Source organism: Harpia harpyja, chromosome 11 (genome assembly GCF_026419915.1).
Source record: "Harpia harpyja isolate bHarHar1 chromosome 11, bHarHar1 primary haplotype, whole genome shotgun sequence".
Lineage (NCBI taxonomy): Eukaryota > Metazoa > Chordata > Aves > Accipitriformes > Accipitridae > Harpia > Harpia harpyja.
Genome location: NC_068950.1, coordinates 37,250,023 through 37,266,502, shown reverse-complemented (window position 1 = coordinate 37,266,502; position 16,480 = coordinate 37,250,023). Strand labels below are relative to the sequence as shown.

The following is a 16,480-nucleotide window of genomic DNA, read 5'->3' as shown; positions in this document are numbered from 1 at the left end:
TCATTAATGTTTGTGAAATGCTCCAAGAACCTCAGTGAAAAGCAAACCATAAATGTCTGAATTTTAGGGGATTTGATTTAGCTTTTGAAGTACAAAGTCTTTGGTTCTGGAAACCAAGAAAACTGTAGAATTGTAATGCCTGAATGCAAAATCTCCATCCCTAATTACAGGTTATGTGGAATTGTTCATAGTTTGACCTGAGCTTCACTCTATTAATGTAGGAGACCTAGGAATAAACCAAATAGCCATGTCATGGCATGAAACAGTCTATCTATTTGATAAGGTATTGCATTCTTGTGACGTAAGGGGAACACAAAACATCAGTAAACCTGTAACTAAAGCGTGGATGTCTACAAGGGTGGGGAAAACAGAGAAAGCAAGCTGCTGGACATGATTACAACAGCCAGAATGGTGAGGATGCCATGCATTTATGCTGTCTACCTGACTGGGATTTAGTGCAGGATGAATTCCTCTTAAGTTAATTTGGACTTTTCTAAATGCATTTAAATTCTTTTTTTCCCCCTCTCCTAGAGACAAATGTTTTTTCAGATTTTTTGGTATGTGTAGTTTGTTAGAACATGTTATTTTTGCCTCTGGCACTAACATATGGATTTTCTATTTGTGTGACAAACAAGATAGCAGTTTACTTAGGAATTTTTGTTCCACCTGTTGCTCAAGATCCCCAGCTTTAAATCTCATTCTTTAGTTGGAATTGGTTTTAGGCATCTACTGTGACACTTGATGATGTTACAAAAAATGTAAAAATTCAATGTGAGCTGCATAATTTCAAGTGGCTGTCCAAATATCAGATCTTTCTTTTCTGTGGATTCTTCTATCACCTTGCATTGTGCTAAACAATAATACTAATCCATTCAATCACCTTGAATATTTTGCTAATCTGCACTTATCCTGTGAAGCTCTTCAGTATTTAGATAGGAAATGCAAGCTGAGGCCAGGGAAATACAACATGATTGTGATGTTCTTTTTCTTTTGAAGGAAGCATTTGATGTCATCTCTCTTAAATGCACATGCTTTCCAATTTGGTCTCATGTTATTGATAATCATGGACTATTTCTGTGCACTGCTTTTGTTTAGGAGCCATTACAAAGCAGTCTCATGAATCTTGCTTTCTTTCCTGTGTGGCAGTGGCATTAGCATGTTTCTTTCTTTGCTGTGTGGCAATGACATTAGCATGTTATTTTTGTATTTAACCTGCTTTGTTGGGATGTTTTGCTCAGAATGTTGTGTGGTGTTTTATCGTATGGGGTTTATGGGGTTTACTATGGTGTTATTTATCTCGGTTCATGTATCTTTCATTCCGTTATTATCATATGTTCAGAAAATAGATGGACTAAATGGAAGAAGGCACCTGTGTCCTTCATTTGAATGAAACATAGGTTTGTATGAGTTAGTAAGAAAACGTGTAGGAACATGGCCTAATTTTTGAAAGGATGTTTTGAAAAAAAATTGTGTTATCTTCTTCCACCTGGATTTTCATCTTCCTTCTCATCATTTCTAATCCTGTTGCCAAAACTGCTTTCTCAACTTTAAAATCTTTCTGGAATTAAGTGGCTTCTGGATCTTGACAATGCAACATTTTGATACATGTGTTTGTCACATCCTGATTAGATTGGTATAACTCCTGTTCTCCCAGGTCCCTCTCAAAACTCAATTCATAAACCAGAGTTTCATACAAGATGCTACCACTAGGGTGATGAAACAGAGAAATTCAATCATATCACGCATAGGTTATCCATTTTCCAGAGGCAGATGGGAGAGATTGGATTTTCAGAGCTCTTCTGGGCTGTTTTGTTTTCTGTTTTTCTTTGCTTTTGTTCTTGTCTTCTGGGCTTCAATAAATTTTCTTTTAAAGTGGAGAAAGTAATTTTCATCTCCTCTTTTCCACCATTGAAACTATTCTTTCCATGTGCTTCCATTACATGTGAGCCACTTAATTTTGTAAGCCTCAAATTTGTTTACCTCCATCTTCTCTTTCAAGCGCATGCATGGTCAGGGTGACCCATTTTACTACTGTCAAGGTTTGCTTTATTTTATTAATTCTGCCCTGTGAGTTTCTGATAGGGATACCACAATGTTCTTGGCAGGCATTCAGGTCAAGCCAATGTAGAGGAATGGTTTGATTTTGAAGGTAGTGAGTTGCTCTTTTCTCTACATGCCTCCAGTAATCCCATCTCATGAGCCTTACAAACAAGCTGTCTTGCATTTTTTTGTCAGGAGGCAAGAATGAGAATCAGCTTTAGAAATACTCGAAGCTGGGAGCACTAACTGCCAAAATCAAAGAACTAAATCAGACCACAGTGGAAGCCACACCACTCAGATCCTAGTCTTAGCTTAAGCAAACCAGGTATCAGGACTGTTGAATAGTTCTCTGTCTTGCCTGCCAAATACTGAAGTACTCCTCAGTGCAGAGTAGAGCTGAAGGGACTGATTCCTGAGCCCCATCAGGAAGATTACATTGTGGGGTGCATTGGGAAAACAAGGACTAGCACTTTGCTTCATCATATCAGAAGCAGTGGTTTTAGAGGCTTAGGAGTGTAGTCTGAACTAGTGTTACTCGTTTTTGTCAGCAATGCTTCGAAACAGACCTACCACGGGAGGCACTGCAGGTGCTAAAGCAGTGAGCAAGAGTCTATGCAGTTAATCATTGCTTTTACTGCTGTGGGAAAGAGCAAGCTAACGGGCAGATCAGCTGGGAAGATGACATTTCTTCGTTTGTCCATTTACAGCTCAAATGAATGTCTACAAGAATCTGTAACAGAAGCAGGCCATCTCCCTAATCACTTCATAATCACTACAAGATCACTGTGCTGTCTGTCAGTTAAAAGGTGTAGAAAAGGAACCCCATCTCAGACGAGTATTTTGAGTTTTAGTCCCATGTCAGCTCGGATATGGGCAGAGGATGAATTTATGAAAAATAAAGGAAGGGAAAATATAAAATTCAAATAGACTTTGCAGGCTCATAGAGAGACTTAGCTCAGTGTGAGTTCTTTAGAAGCTATTTCTGTGGCTTTCTCTAGAAAGTTATTAGACTGTTCTTATTTTTCCAAAATCTGTTCACCCATTCTGAATTTTAACTGAGATTTTAAAAGGTCGTCTTTGTTAAGGAAAAAGCAACATTTGACAAAGCTGACTTATTTTTTACAATCTGGGGGGTAGCAGTGTATGAAGAGAATTGTTGTTACAGCCCCAGTGAATGAATCGGCGAGCTTCATCTTTGCTTCTAACTTTCCTAAGGCTTTAAACAGTTTTTGAAATGTTCTTTTCGCTCCAGGTTCCCTAGTTCTCAGTCTCCCTGTGTGTCTAGAGGACACCGTCAATATCCCCCTCCCACCTCTATATTCTGAGGATGAATTGTTTCATGTTTGTTTATGCTAAGCCATGAAAGCTTGAAATTGAAATCTGTTTGCTCCTCCACTTCCCACTCATATATGTTCTCATTCATTGTACATTTTTGCTATAGGATTTTATCTCAAGGGTGCTGAACTGTGTGAGGCTGCAAATATGCATAAAGAAAAATAAGTCATTCCATGAGCCTGTGAAGCCTGCTGTCCCACAGCTGGGTTCCCTGCTGTCTACCGAGGTATAAGCAGCAATTGAAACTTCCCTTATATTTGAGACTTTCATAGAATTATAGGGAAAAGAGATTAATGTAGACCTCTAAAGGTCTTCAGTCCAAGTCCCTTCTCAAAGCAGGGCTAACTTCAGTGTTATGTTGGTTACCTAGGGGTTTTTACAGTCAAATTTTGAAAATCTCCATTGATAAAAAGTCATAATGTGGGAGGCTTTTTTCCCATGTGGATTCTCTGTTGCCTAATAAAGATTGACTTCATTGTATAATCTTTCCAGTGGAGGTGTATATAGGATCTCCCTCTTCCTCTTCTGCCTAGCTGCCTATATTCATAGACCTTACAGGAACTGAAAATCTTTCAAGTTATTGTCAAATTTGACTGAAGTTCACCAGTTGACCCCAAAGTTACTGAAATGTAACCCAGGTACAAACAGCATGACCTAATCAGCCTTCTTTCCTTTAACTAAAAGCAGATAAGTCAAATAGTAAGTCTTTCCCCTCCAGTGCTATAGGACAGGATTTAGGACATTATGTGCCATGATCTCTAAATTCCTCTCTGGTTTCAGCTGGACATGGTAGAGCTTAACCCTCTTTAAGTAACAGCCTTGGCTGAAATGAGTGCAGCATTCTCCTGCGTGGAGTCTGAATCCCAGGACAGGAGGAAGTGATTTCTGGTGCCAGGCATATCTGCTGGAATATCTTTCAAGCAAAAAGCCAAAAACTCACCAAAAACGCCTCTCAAACTTCCAATTTCTCTGACGTGTATGTTGCTGATTGTCTGTGGGACTGCTTCTCATGGCACTGCCATGTCACTGTACTTCATCTCTCAACCATTTAGAGGTGCACAGGGAGCAAGATGAAGAGCAGGGCTCAGACCTTGCTGAATTTACAAAAGAGCTTTAAGTGCATCTCCCTCCCTAAGCCTGACCTTTTGCCCTTGTCCACACATGCACACATGTATTTTATATGTACATGTAAGCCTCTTTACCTTTATGTCCTTTTCTGTGAAATTGAGTAAAACTTGGCCAGTGGGTTTAAAAATTAGATGGGGTACAGGTAGAGAAGGACAGACAGGAAAAACCACGCTTTTGTGCATGATCAGTATGGTTATTTAAGTCTTTTTTTCTTAAGAAGGCAGACTGAAAAGTAGCATTTCTGTTGCTCTAGCACAGATGTGGTGAGGAAATGGAACTCTGACAACAACCAGCATGGAAAAGCAACATGTATTGAGTGCTGCAGCATGCACAAGCACATGAGCATTTGTACTTTTTAACCATGAGCTGATCTTGCGCTGAATTTCCTTCCACTGCTGTGGCATCTTTCATCTCACATGTAATGTGCTTAAGAGAACATGTATAACATTCACCATCTCAATAGAGGATGGCATAGGCTGACTCTTGCACTTGTGGTGCTGACAGTGTCAGGCATAAGAATTTCACAGAGGTGCTACTGGTGTAAATATAATTTTCCTGATAAAACTTGACTAAAGTAATATCAGGCTTGTGCTCTACCTATTGACTTTACTTTTTGAGCTACAATGGACAAGGTTGCCAGTGAACCAATATACGGTTCAGGTCTTTTGTTTCAATTTGCTTACGTGATTTTAATGTACTTGCATATCTTACTGCTTTAATATTCATCAGTAATTTCTGGCTGACTGAAAGGAGGGTTCACGAGAAAAATAATATAGACCATAATGCCAGAAAGATACAGTTAGACTGAAGGGTGTACTCTTGTCTTTGACAATTATGGAGCTCTTGGCCTTCTACAGTTAAGTTTGAAAGTGAAGTATCTAAGCATGAGAAGAGATGTATAAAGCCAAGTCCAACAGCATGTCATAATTTCACATTAGATGATGCCTCAAAGGATTACATAAGAAAATCCGTTCTTCATTGCAGGTTTAATTCAAGTAACTGGACTGACAAGAAATGTTTCGTTCATGAATATTTAGGCAACACAGCTGCTTTTTTTATTAAGTAAGCTAAATGTGTGGAGTGGGATGAGAAGAATGCTAAGATCACCTTCCACCCAAAATCCTTCCTGGTCTACCTCTATAACGGTTACCTGAAGATTTAGTTTGGCATGGTGTTTCACCCTCACCTCCTTTCTTCAACTGTTACATGTCATCAATAATTGTTGCATTCCTCTGTACATCACAGAAAAGGGTATAATAATAAAATTTTCTATTAACTAGTAGACAAAAACTGCTTTTCTAACCATTTTTACCCCCAAGTGCCTGTTTTTGACGGATAATAACAAAAAAAAGAAAGTCCATGAAGGTTTAAGTTTTTCACATTTAACATTCTCATCAGGATTCTCAAACTAATCTTTCATTGTACCATTAGTCATTGCAATGAGATGTTTCAGTGCTCCGGAATCAAAATGTGTAGTTTCAGCTTGGCTTGGTATCAGATCATGTTCTGCTGGTGCATTGCAGTGATTGATAGAAGTTACAGTTTGAGTGCTTTACATTCCCATTCTTCTGCATCGGACAAGCATCCGTATCGGACAACTGACCCATATCTCTTGTGATGGCACCAAATCCCCTCATACATTGTTTTGAGTTAGTAAGAGGAGATGTCATGGAGTATTATAAGAAATATATCTTTGCCAGGTAGCTTGCCTTCTAAGACGTATAGTGTGCTTAACTGATGGGATTGGTGGAAAATATAAAACCTAAGTGATTTGAGGTAGAAACTGGTAATGGAATAGAGACCACCATGCTGTCAGATAGTTCCTCCTTCTCTGTGTTGTTTGGGCTGAGGCAATACCATGCAGTGAAGCTCAGATGGTAAAAGTCTGCCCCTTAAATTAACAAGTGATTGGAAAAGATCTGAGCCTGATTTAACTCCCTTTGAAAGCATCTGGGGTTTTTGTTGATTGCAATCAGAGACAGATCAGGGCTTTATAGTTTGCCTGCCATCTTCTGAAATGTTATGTGACAAACAAGACACTGGTATTATTTCTGCTATGAAACGTTTGTTATTTTATCATAGCAGTGATTATGGGAAGAACATATACATCGTGGTCAGAGTTTCTGGTGGACTTTACAAAGATGAAATGGTCGGGGGTTTTGGTGTGGGTTTTGTTTGGTTTGGGATTTTTGTGTTTGTTTTTTTTTTTAACTGACTTGGCCACATTGTCCCTTTGCTAATGCAGAGCAGTCAGCTGGCAGGTACTAAAACAATCTAATAGAATAAAATTAATCTTCTCTCTTTAATTAAACAGCAATATGTAACACACCTAGTGAGCCCGATGACCTTGAAAATTAAAGTGAGAATAAAGACACATTTGAGAGGAAAATATCTTTAGTTACAGGAGATTGGGCGTAGAAGAAACAGAGGAAATGTTCACTGATATAACAAAACAACCCCACACAACCCCCCTTCTCCACACAAACCCTCAGAGAATTTCTCTCATAAAATGTACTGGGATATCTTATTGGTCTTACAGGCATTTCAGAAGCGTTTGTTAAGTGTGAAGTAGTGCAAGCTTGTTGGAAGTGAACCTCACCAAAATTCAGGGTCTGTCAGAAAACCTTTCTGCAACTCCATAAATCACTTAATCTCCATCTGCAGAGCCTAATATATCCCCATCACTGTAGCACCAAAGTACTTCATAATCCTTCATGCATTTCCTCTCAAAATACCATGGAGGGTTAATAATATATTATTTTCACAAGAGAAGAACCAAGGCATTGCAATTTTTTCCTGTGTTGCATAAGAGGTCTTAACAGTCTCATGTTGTCACCCTAAATGAACCACTGGGTCATCTTCCCCCTCCTGTAATATTATGAGACCTGGGGTTTTGTTCAGGATTTTCCATACAATTGTAAATTTTTCACCTAGTAGTGGTAAAAGGACTTTGTATTGGAGTGCCTGGCTAATGGACATATCCCTGACTCTAACGTTTGATGAAAATCACACATGCTAACTAATAAAGCAGGAGTAAGCTGCTTGCAGGCAGTGTGTATGGGTTGAGTAACGCTGTGCATAGACACTAAAAAGGGCCTTCTCCCCTACTAACCCAAAATAGTTGGATACTTCTGTATCCAAAAAGTTGTTTGCAAGCTGAACAAGTTACAGACATGGCAAGACTCTGAAGGAATACAATCAATATTCTGGTTGTGTATGGGAGTGAGAAATACCTAAGTGTGTTAGAGTCTGTTAGCAAACACAGTTGTAAAAGGAAGCCAGTAATTGTGCTCTCTGGTGCTGGGCAGTTAAGCCTTGTTAGTTAGTATTCAGCCAGCAGTTTGCCAGTCCTGTATTGCTTTTCTGTTTGCTATTTCATCAGAATACTGCACACCTTCTTGACAGTTTTGGTATTAAGTCAAACCCTTGCTTCAGGATATCAAAGAGGAAAAGGCCCTTGTGATGATGGAGATGTACTTCTGACTGAGTTTTGGCATGACCTATTGAGAATGTGTGTGCAGCATCACTGCCTTTGCACAAGTGATGTTCTGGATGCAAATAGTCTGATAGATTGTAATGTAGTGGAGTAATCGATTAATCCTATTCAGGAGAGTAAAGGCAATACCAGGTAAAGTGCTAACCCTAACGACCACATATTAGAGCAGGTTCTCAGACACAGTTGAATGCAGCAGTATTGGGATCCAAAGCCAAGCAAAACAGCTGAATTAAGGTATGACTGAAAAACACCCAAAACCCATTCATGATCCAGTAATGTCCTACCATTTTATAGTAACCTCCAACTCTCCTAATTTCACAAACTTGGATGTTTCTAATATTCTATCCACTCACATTGCCATTTGGGGGTCAGATTTGGAGAAGCCTTGAGTACAATCAGCTTCAGCTCAAATTAGAGTAAGTTAGGTGCCGAACATGTGACGTGCTATATAAATCGAAGTTCTCTTAAACAAAAATCCTGTTCTTGGTCTCTCAGATATGGTGGCTCAAATTAGCCACTGTCTTTTATGTAAGTCACTCTTTGTCCCAATTGCTCTTTTATGAATTGGGGACAATGTGGTCCCCTCTTGAACCAGTGCTGCTGGGAAAATTAGTCCATCAGTGTTTATAAAGCAGTTGTCTCCTGCAGTGCTAAGCACTTTAGAAAAGCCATGAAGAACTGAATAGCTCTGTCCTCAGAGCAGGCTTTGAGTAGCATGCAGTAAGCAGGAGCCCAGGGCTGCATATTGAACAATAAGGGAAAGCCAAAATATTGAATAATCCGCTCATTAATGAACAGTGTTGATCCTGTGCACAGAATAAAGCAAGAGCCCTGTGGAAAAAACACCCTGTGCTCCTGTAGTTAAAGGCTGTGTCATAATAATGACAGACACAGGGCTGAATGAAGCCTCTATGTATCTGTGCAGCTGTGGCATATCCAAACTTTTAAAAAGCTCAACTTTGTGACATTAAGGTTGGCTCCTTTGACTGCAGCTTTCTGTGTGTAATAGGTCTGATAGTAAGAGCCGAACCATCTTTTGGGGATGTTCATATAATGCTAGTCTACAGGTGACATAACACTCCTTTCCTCTTGCCTGAAGGTGAGTAGGTTAAGCAAGACTGCCAGCTTCATCTGCCAAAAAGTATGTGAAATACATGTTACAATGTGGGGGAATGTCATTCTACAGCAGCTGGAGTATTCACTAATAATTGCGAGGCGTGTTGTGCATCAGATTATTTGCATAGTCTGACAAGGGGCAGAAGTGGGAACAAAAGTATAATTGAAGATGAGCTGTGTCTCCAGAAATGCTAACGTGTATATTAGCTGTTTTCTGTGAACCACTGCGACGAGTTTACCTTATCTCCACCCAGCCTCTGCCTCCAGGAATGTAGAATGACAAAGAAATACAAATAGTTTAAAGAGGGTCTGCCTGTCTGAAGGGAAAGGTTTGTAAGGAGATAGTATTTAGGGCACTGTGTGGAAGTGTCAGGAAGACTGGCAGGAGGGCCTAGAGGAGCTTGATCTGTTGACAGCACTCTCAGAGGAGGGAGTCCAGTAAATTAAGCACGTGTGAAGTTAAAATTCTCTTTCTCAGTGGTTTACAGCTTGTGATCCATGAGTTGCAGGTGGCTTTTGGACTACATCAGGAAAGAAAGTTCATATAACACTGCATCATGGTCTATGTATGTGAAATTTCTGAAGGGTCAATGCCTGCAATGGAAATTCTCTGGGATCCAAAAGTTGGAAAAAAATCCACTGTCTGCTGTGTTCCTCTCATTAAGTCAATGATATGTTTGGTTTTGAAAAGGCCAAACAATGAATCAGGCCTTAAAATGGAAGAACTGTAGGTGTTCTCAGTAACTTGGTTAAAGCATCTGGGTGCACGAGATTGATGTGCCAGTGTGACTCAGAGTGTAGCTGGGAGCGGGAGTCCCGTGAACACCTTCCAGGGGCAGGACAGACGAGACCTGCTCCTGCAGAGCGTTCATTCAGAGAGATCCATGCATGGGGCCAGACATGCGCTTCCTATGGGAGAACTTTGCTAAACTGGGACTTGCCTCCCAGGGTATGCACTGGAAACCCTGTCCCTTGAAAAACTGAAAATTGGACTGGGCACCGTGCAGGAAAAAATGCAGGGGGGGTGAGTCCTATGCTAGCCACAGGTATGAGCTACACTAGTGATAGGATCTTACCGTCTTATATCCCAGGCACACTCACAGGGCGTGATTCTCTAACTGCGGGATGGGGTTTTATTTCCAGCATTCTGCTTTGTGCCTAGGAATCCTTCTGGCATTACTGAGGACCCGGGGTGTGTAGGGAGAGTTAAAAACTAGAATTAAGATCTATCCTGAAGATCAGAGAAGGGAGTCTGCCAATGTCAGGTGGGGATGCGTGTTCTCCTTGGTGCGTGTGTCTGTAACGCCTATTACCAGCTCTGAGAAATGCATGTATTCATCAGAAGGATAAAATATCCCTTTGTGTTTATTCTTATTTAACATTGTTTACACAGAAAATGGAGAAACACATCTTTAACCGTCATGTACTATTTAAAATTATGTCAGTACACCATGCAGTGCTCATTCTGTAAACATCTACTCCACCATGTGGTCTCTGGGAGCTAATGCTGTTCTGCTCTGTATGGCCACTTGTGTTCTGCCTGGAGCACACTGCAGTGGTTATGTTAAGTAGCCTTTGTGAAGGTTTCCAGAGCTCTAAATTAAAAATGCAGAAAGCTGGGGAGGGGGAGAGAGAGTTGGGAGGGGGAATTCTCTGTAGCTGGAGTGTTAGGATGTCTTGCTACCTAATTACCTTAGAACATGTGGGCTTGAATGAATCCTCTTTAATGAATAATAGGTAAATGCATAAATTGCAAACCCTAAGCACCCAAACGGTGAAATGCACACTAATGAACATTCTGACTTTGACGGCAGGTTTAGAGTTGATTTGTAAAATGTCGTGAATATATCAAGTCTAAAATGATATATTTATTAAAAGAAGCAAGTCTTCCACGTGTTCCCCTTGTATTCACTCTCTCATACTGCACACCTACTCTTCCTGCATGATATTGCAGGCTGCAGTCTCACAGCAGTTTCTTGCTATAACTCTTGCTTCGGAGAAGTGCAACAATAGAGACCAATTACCCTCTGTCTCCACTCTTATTGCAATAAGCCTGAGGAAAAAAAAAGTCAGTGCACCCCCCCCCCCCACTACCTTTTCAATTTCAAATCCTAACCCTGTTGGTAGTGCCATTTGTGGATTTGAACTCCCTGGCTTTGTGTGCGGCATTATCTGGAGATTCACCTGGTACTGATCCAATGAACCAATGCAACCTTACAAAGCTGAAGGGAAGAGTGTAGAGTTCTCTTTGTAATAAATCATATGCCATGAAAAAGGATTTCTTTAACTCCTTTCCTCCATTATTCTCCATATCTCACCTTGTGGAAATGGGTCTGTTAGTGAGAGACTTAGACTCACATAGTAGCAAAAATGAACAGGGGAGGGAGAACTGAAGTGAAAGGAAGGCAGAGTTCCTGGAGTTTTCTGTAACTTGGAGATTCCAGAAAGAAGAGGCACAACGTGAAAGAATAGGAAGCAGGCCCAAAAATAAACACAGCATAGGCCTTGGTACTAAACCTTCCTCATTTCCAGAAAGGGACAAGGATGTTTTCCTTAAAGCAGCTGCATAAGAAATCCTTAAAACCAGTGATGAGTTAAGCCCCCAGAGGCAAGGAGGTTCTGTCCAGATAATTGCCCAGCAAGCTGAACGCTGGTCTGAACATCTTTGGTTTTACTGAGTTGTGCTGGTAACCTCTTGAGATCTGGCTGCCTCCCAAGTAGGGAGGGATGAATACTGCAAAATGTTTCAGTTTCCATTTCAATTTTGAAACTCATTTGCTTTGACTGAATTTGCACTGTGTTTATGTAAATTTATAAACACTGTAATAAATTTATCTACTTATAGAAAACAGAAATTTTAGAAAAAGGCTGGACAACATTTGTGAAACACAAATTCTAATTCAACAAGTATAATCACAGAACCTGATTTAAATGTACATTCATTCACAAAGCAGAAATATAGTATGTGGTCTGTATACCTAGCAAACCTTAATAAGCAGAATCCAAAATTCAAACAATTGTCAACAGCTTAAATATTTTAAATTACATACATGTAATTTTTGGTGGCAGCAATGACTATGTGACACACAACCCAGGTTTTCACTGTATGAATGAAGACCACAATCAGGTAATAGTAGCAGTTTGCTACTTTGCTTGTTTTAGAAAGCTCACCTATATCTGATTACACTTTTTTCTAACCTACGAGAGTCTGTGCCAGCATGACATTCTTATCTGGCTCCATGTCAATATTACCAGCCAGATTTATAAGAGCATTCATGGGCATGGCCACTAAACCTCATGGAATGGGGTATTCTCCAGTGCCCTTACTCTGGAAATGCTCACCTGCTCTGGCCCTCACTAATTTTGAAGCTGCTTTTGTCTTCCCTTGCACCTCTTGGAGTCTGTAATGTCTCCTGTTTTGTTCTCCTCCATTTCCCCTTTCAAAGATCATCCTTAAACAGTTTTTTTGATATAATTTAGGGGGTTTTCCCCTTGTTGATTTTGTAACAAACACATTAGTTTATTTAGTGCACAAAATAAACCTAATCTGTATAGGACAGATTGGGAGGCCCTTTCTAAATCTGGGGAACACTTACAGTCACATGAGGAACCATACTGAAGCCAATGACAACACTTGCATTTTGAGTAAGAAAGCTGGTCTCAAATATAGAAGGATTCTGTATTATATTGGAACACAGTTGTTTCCCATCGCAGAGCTGCTGTTTCCAGAGTATACCTATATTTCTATTTTGCCTACCCAGTGCTTGAAGCAGCAAGTAAACAGTTAAGCCATGGAAGAAACAAGCAGTGTGTACTAGAAATGAGCTGGCTTAAGATTGGTAGGGGGAATTAAAAAGCAGTGCAAGATGCAATTTTTAAGTTATCCTGTTCAAGTTCTTGCACTGGAGGCATTAGCCACAGGGGAGATCACATCATCTGGGAGCAAGAGAACATAATGAATGAAGGATCTGTAATAGGCATGTGGGAGACTCTTACCATATGTTTTGGTCATGTCCTGATATACGTGAGCTTTGGGAGACAGTTCTACATGTAATAGAGTCAATAATCAAATCTGAAGTACCAAGGAACACAACTTGATGTTTCCTTAGAGAGACCACAAGTTTGCAACATATGAATAAAGAGAGAATGTGGTAGATACAAATTTGTCTTTAGGCAAAAAGGAAAGAAAAAAGACTTAAAAATGGGGCGGGGGGGGGGACACACAGAAAATTTTACACTATTCCCAGGCTGGAAATAAATTATAATGCCTACTTCAGAAATATAATTAATTGTTGTTACATTGATAAAGATGTGATATACCACATCAAAGACTAGCTAAATGATATTTGGAAATTAATTTGTGTTCCTATTAAATAGATCTCAGAGGAGCTTCCCAAATGAATAACTTGTTTGTCAAGCATTGCTTCCTTCTGTTTATAAAGTCTTCTCAAGTAAAGACAACAATTTTCAACTGTTCTTGTTGCTTGAAATGAACTATGAGATTCATCACTAACCAGACTTTCATGGCAAATTCAAATATTGCAAATCACAATGCCTTAGTATCTTACAGAAATTAGATTTTGCTTACTTCTGTTCCCTATAGGGATGACTTATATAAAGTTATCTAAAAAGTCCCAAACCCAAAATTTAATACTGACAATCCACATTTGAATTTAAAATTTGCTTTTGGTGCTCTGAAGCTTGGTCAATTCAATGTGCTTTGGAGATGAACATAATGGAATCTAAATATGCTTGTTTTCTGTAGTGTTATTAGTTTTAAATATTCTTAAAACAAAATGTAAATGGGACACATTAACCATATAAGGGGATATGATTTCAGGTTCTGATCTCTTAAGAAAGTTACCCTGTGGAGTAAGCATGCTGTTTCTTTGGGAACTGTGCCAAAGTACAGTAAGGCTCATAATGATCACCACAGTTTCTGCTTTTGTTAAACGAAAAACTCATTCCTGTGGTTCTGTTCTTACACCAGTTTTACCCCAGTGTAATTCCACCTATGTCTCTAGAAGTACTTCTGATTTTATATTAATGTCTGTGAGTTCACAAGAAGATAGGATTTAGTAGAACTGAGTGGAGAGAGTTTATGTGAAGACAAAAAAAAAGAGAGAGAGAAATCTTATATAATATGCTTTGCTTTATAGCGGGGTGGAGACAACGTTCAGAGTTGTCTGTGGAATTGTAGCTGTTGGAGTGTCCAGAGAAGAAATCCACCTGTTCTCTAGACAAGCAGACAAGTGACCACCAAGACAAGGAGGTGGCTTTCTCCACCACAGTGAGCCATCCGGCTTGTCTGTACACCAAGACAGCAGTGATGGAGTTGCAGAGCTGGCAGTTGGGTGTTTGAACTCCCAGACAGCCTGATGGTTGGGTTGTCTAAGGCCAAGGAGCATGGCAGCTCCTGCCTGCTTAGGTTCCCAAAAGAATTTTTACAAAAGAGTTTCCTGTTAACTTTGTATTTTCTGGTTCATAGGATTCATCCCCTCAGTTTTCTTAGCATTTCACTTCTCTGTGTTAGTTTTTATTTGTGTTTGATGCATGCAATCATTTGTTTCAGCTGTTAGAGAAGTGAGGCATTTTCCTTTCTTTTTGCCAATTAAACTTATGGTTTTTGGTCATCAGATTCTTACAATTTTTGTTGAAGGATAGCGCTACTGGAGTAAATCTCTATTGTTTGCAAAGGTGTGTTTAAAAGATTAAGGCTGAACAGACATTCTCGTAATAGACCAGGGATCAATGAAAGCTCTTCTTTTCTCAAGAAGCTTTAAGGCTTAGCAGTGAGGTTGCTTTTTTTGTTGTTTGTTTTAAATATAGAGGAAGTTGTATCTCTGCTTGGGCTTTTATTATATATGTGTAGTCTTTCACAGAATTCTTGAGCAAGATCTACCCAAGGTCCACTGGTCCCAAGCTCAGCTTGAGACAACAGAAGTGGCTTCTCTTCCTGCTTTTATCAGTGGCCACAGATTGTCTAGGTGATCTCTGCAGTAGGCAAGGGACATGATTTCCCCCCCGTATTTGTGCCAATTCCAGCCTTGTAATTTCTGTGTTCACTCTAACAACAGCCCATTGAGTTTCAGTGGGACTTGACAAAAAATGAGGTATTACTCCGGGGGACTGGGAGCAGCAGAATGAAACTCAAGACAATGTACTGAGAGGGATATAAGTCAGGGCAGCAAGGAGAAGCCAAGGTGGCATATGTGCTTCAACACCCACAAGATTTGATGGCCAATAAGCATTTTAACTTAGTGTCTTGGTTGGCTAACTTTTGTGTAGGCAATTGCAGGAGGGGAAGAGACTTGAGGCCCTGGGTTAGAGGAACAATTACATTCATGCTTTAAATCCCTTAAGCACATACTTAATGGCCATTGATTTCAATGCTCTTAACAGCTTTGCTGAGTCAAGGCCTGACTGAGGGCAAAGTAAAGGCCTGGTGATGCAGTTTATGAATCAGCCTCATAGCTATAGACCCCCACCTAGAGCACTGACTAGAAGGGAACCTTGAAGGCCAAGCAGGCTCTTCCAGTGCCAGGATGGCAAGCTGGCAAAAGGCAAAGAATAGAGTGGGCATATGTATTGTGGAAGGGAAGAAGGCTGAATGACGAAAGATGTTTCAGTTGATACTCTACTGGTCATGTTATTTTTAAAAGTGGCCATTGCTGCAGGCTTTCCTTGTCCTCGGCGGAGCATTTGCTTTGTTTTTTCCATGAGAATAACTTGTTTAAATACATCAGCTGCAGAATACAGCCCTGATTCTGCAGCTGAAGCCAGAAGAAGCTGCAGCCCATATATGTCCTTTGTGTGTGTTGTTTTTTTGTGTGTGCAGGTGCTCCCTGATGGGGTTTGATTTAAACCGGCACTGGGCAAATCCATCTCCTTGGGCTCATCCCACACTGCACGGAGTGAAACAGCTCATCATTGAGATGTACAACAATCCGGTGAGTGAGGAAAAGTGATGTCAGAACAGCCACTTTGTGAGGTACTGACTCTCTCCCGCTGCAGGGCTGTGCAAGATGCCAGTAACTCTGACATGGCTTAATCCAGTGGCAAACCAAAATAAGAGAGAAGTACGCAAACACCACTCGCACTGCATGAGATCAGGGAACATTTGTGTCTTTTGTCACAAGAAGCATCAGAGTGGAGAGAGCAAGTGAAATGAAGTTCAGCTCAGATTAAATATGGAATCATTCTGAAAGCAGGGCCTAAATTCAATCGACATGCTCTTGTGATGTCCTGAGCTGGATTCAAACCAGCAGGTCCCCCAAATTGAATTACTGAATGGCATTGATGTTTAATCCAGAGCTCTGGCAGGGGTTGCTATGTAGCGTGCAGAGCAGAAGGGGGATAATATTT

At 40.2% G+C, this 16,480-nt stretch overlaps 1 protein-coding gene across 2 annotated transcripts in view; it reads left to right on the top strand.

Annotated features, from left to right (window-relative positions):
• LOC128147873 (BEN domain-containing protein 5) overlaps positions 1 to 16,480 on the top strand; it is a 980,343-nt gene that overhangs the window by 801,644 nt on the left and 162,219 nt on the right. For both annotated transcript variants that reach the window (XM_052801053.1, XM_052801052.1), the window contains exon 9: positions 15,954 to 16,065. In XM_052801053.1, the coding sequence (XP_052657013.1) occupies positions 15,954 to 16,065 (112 nt within the window). The remainder of the gene's footprint in view (positions 1 to 15,953; positions 16,066 to 16,480) is intronic.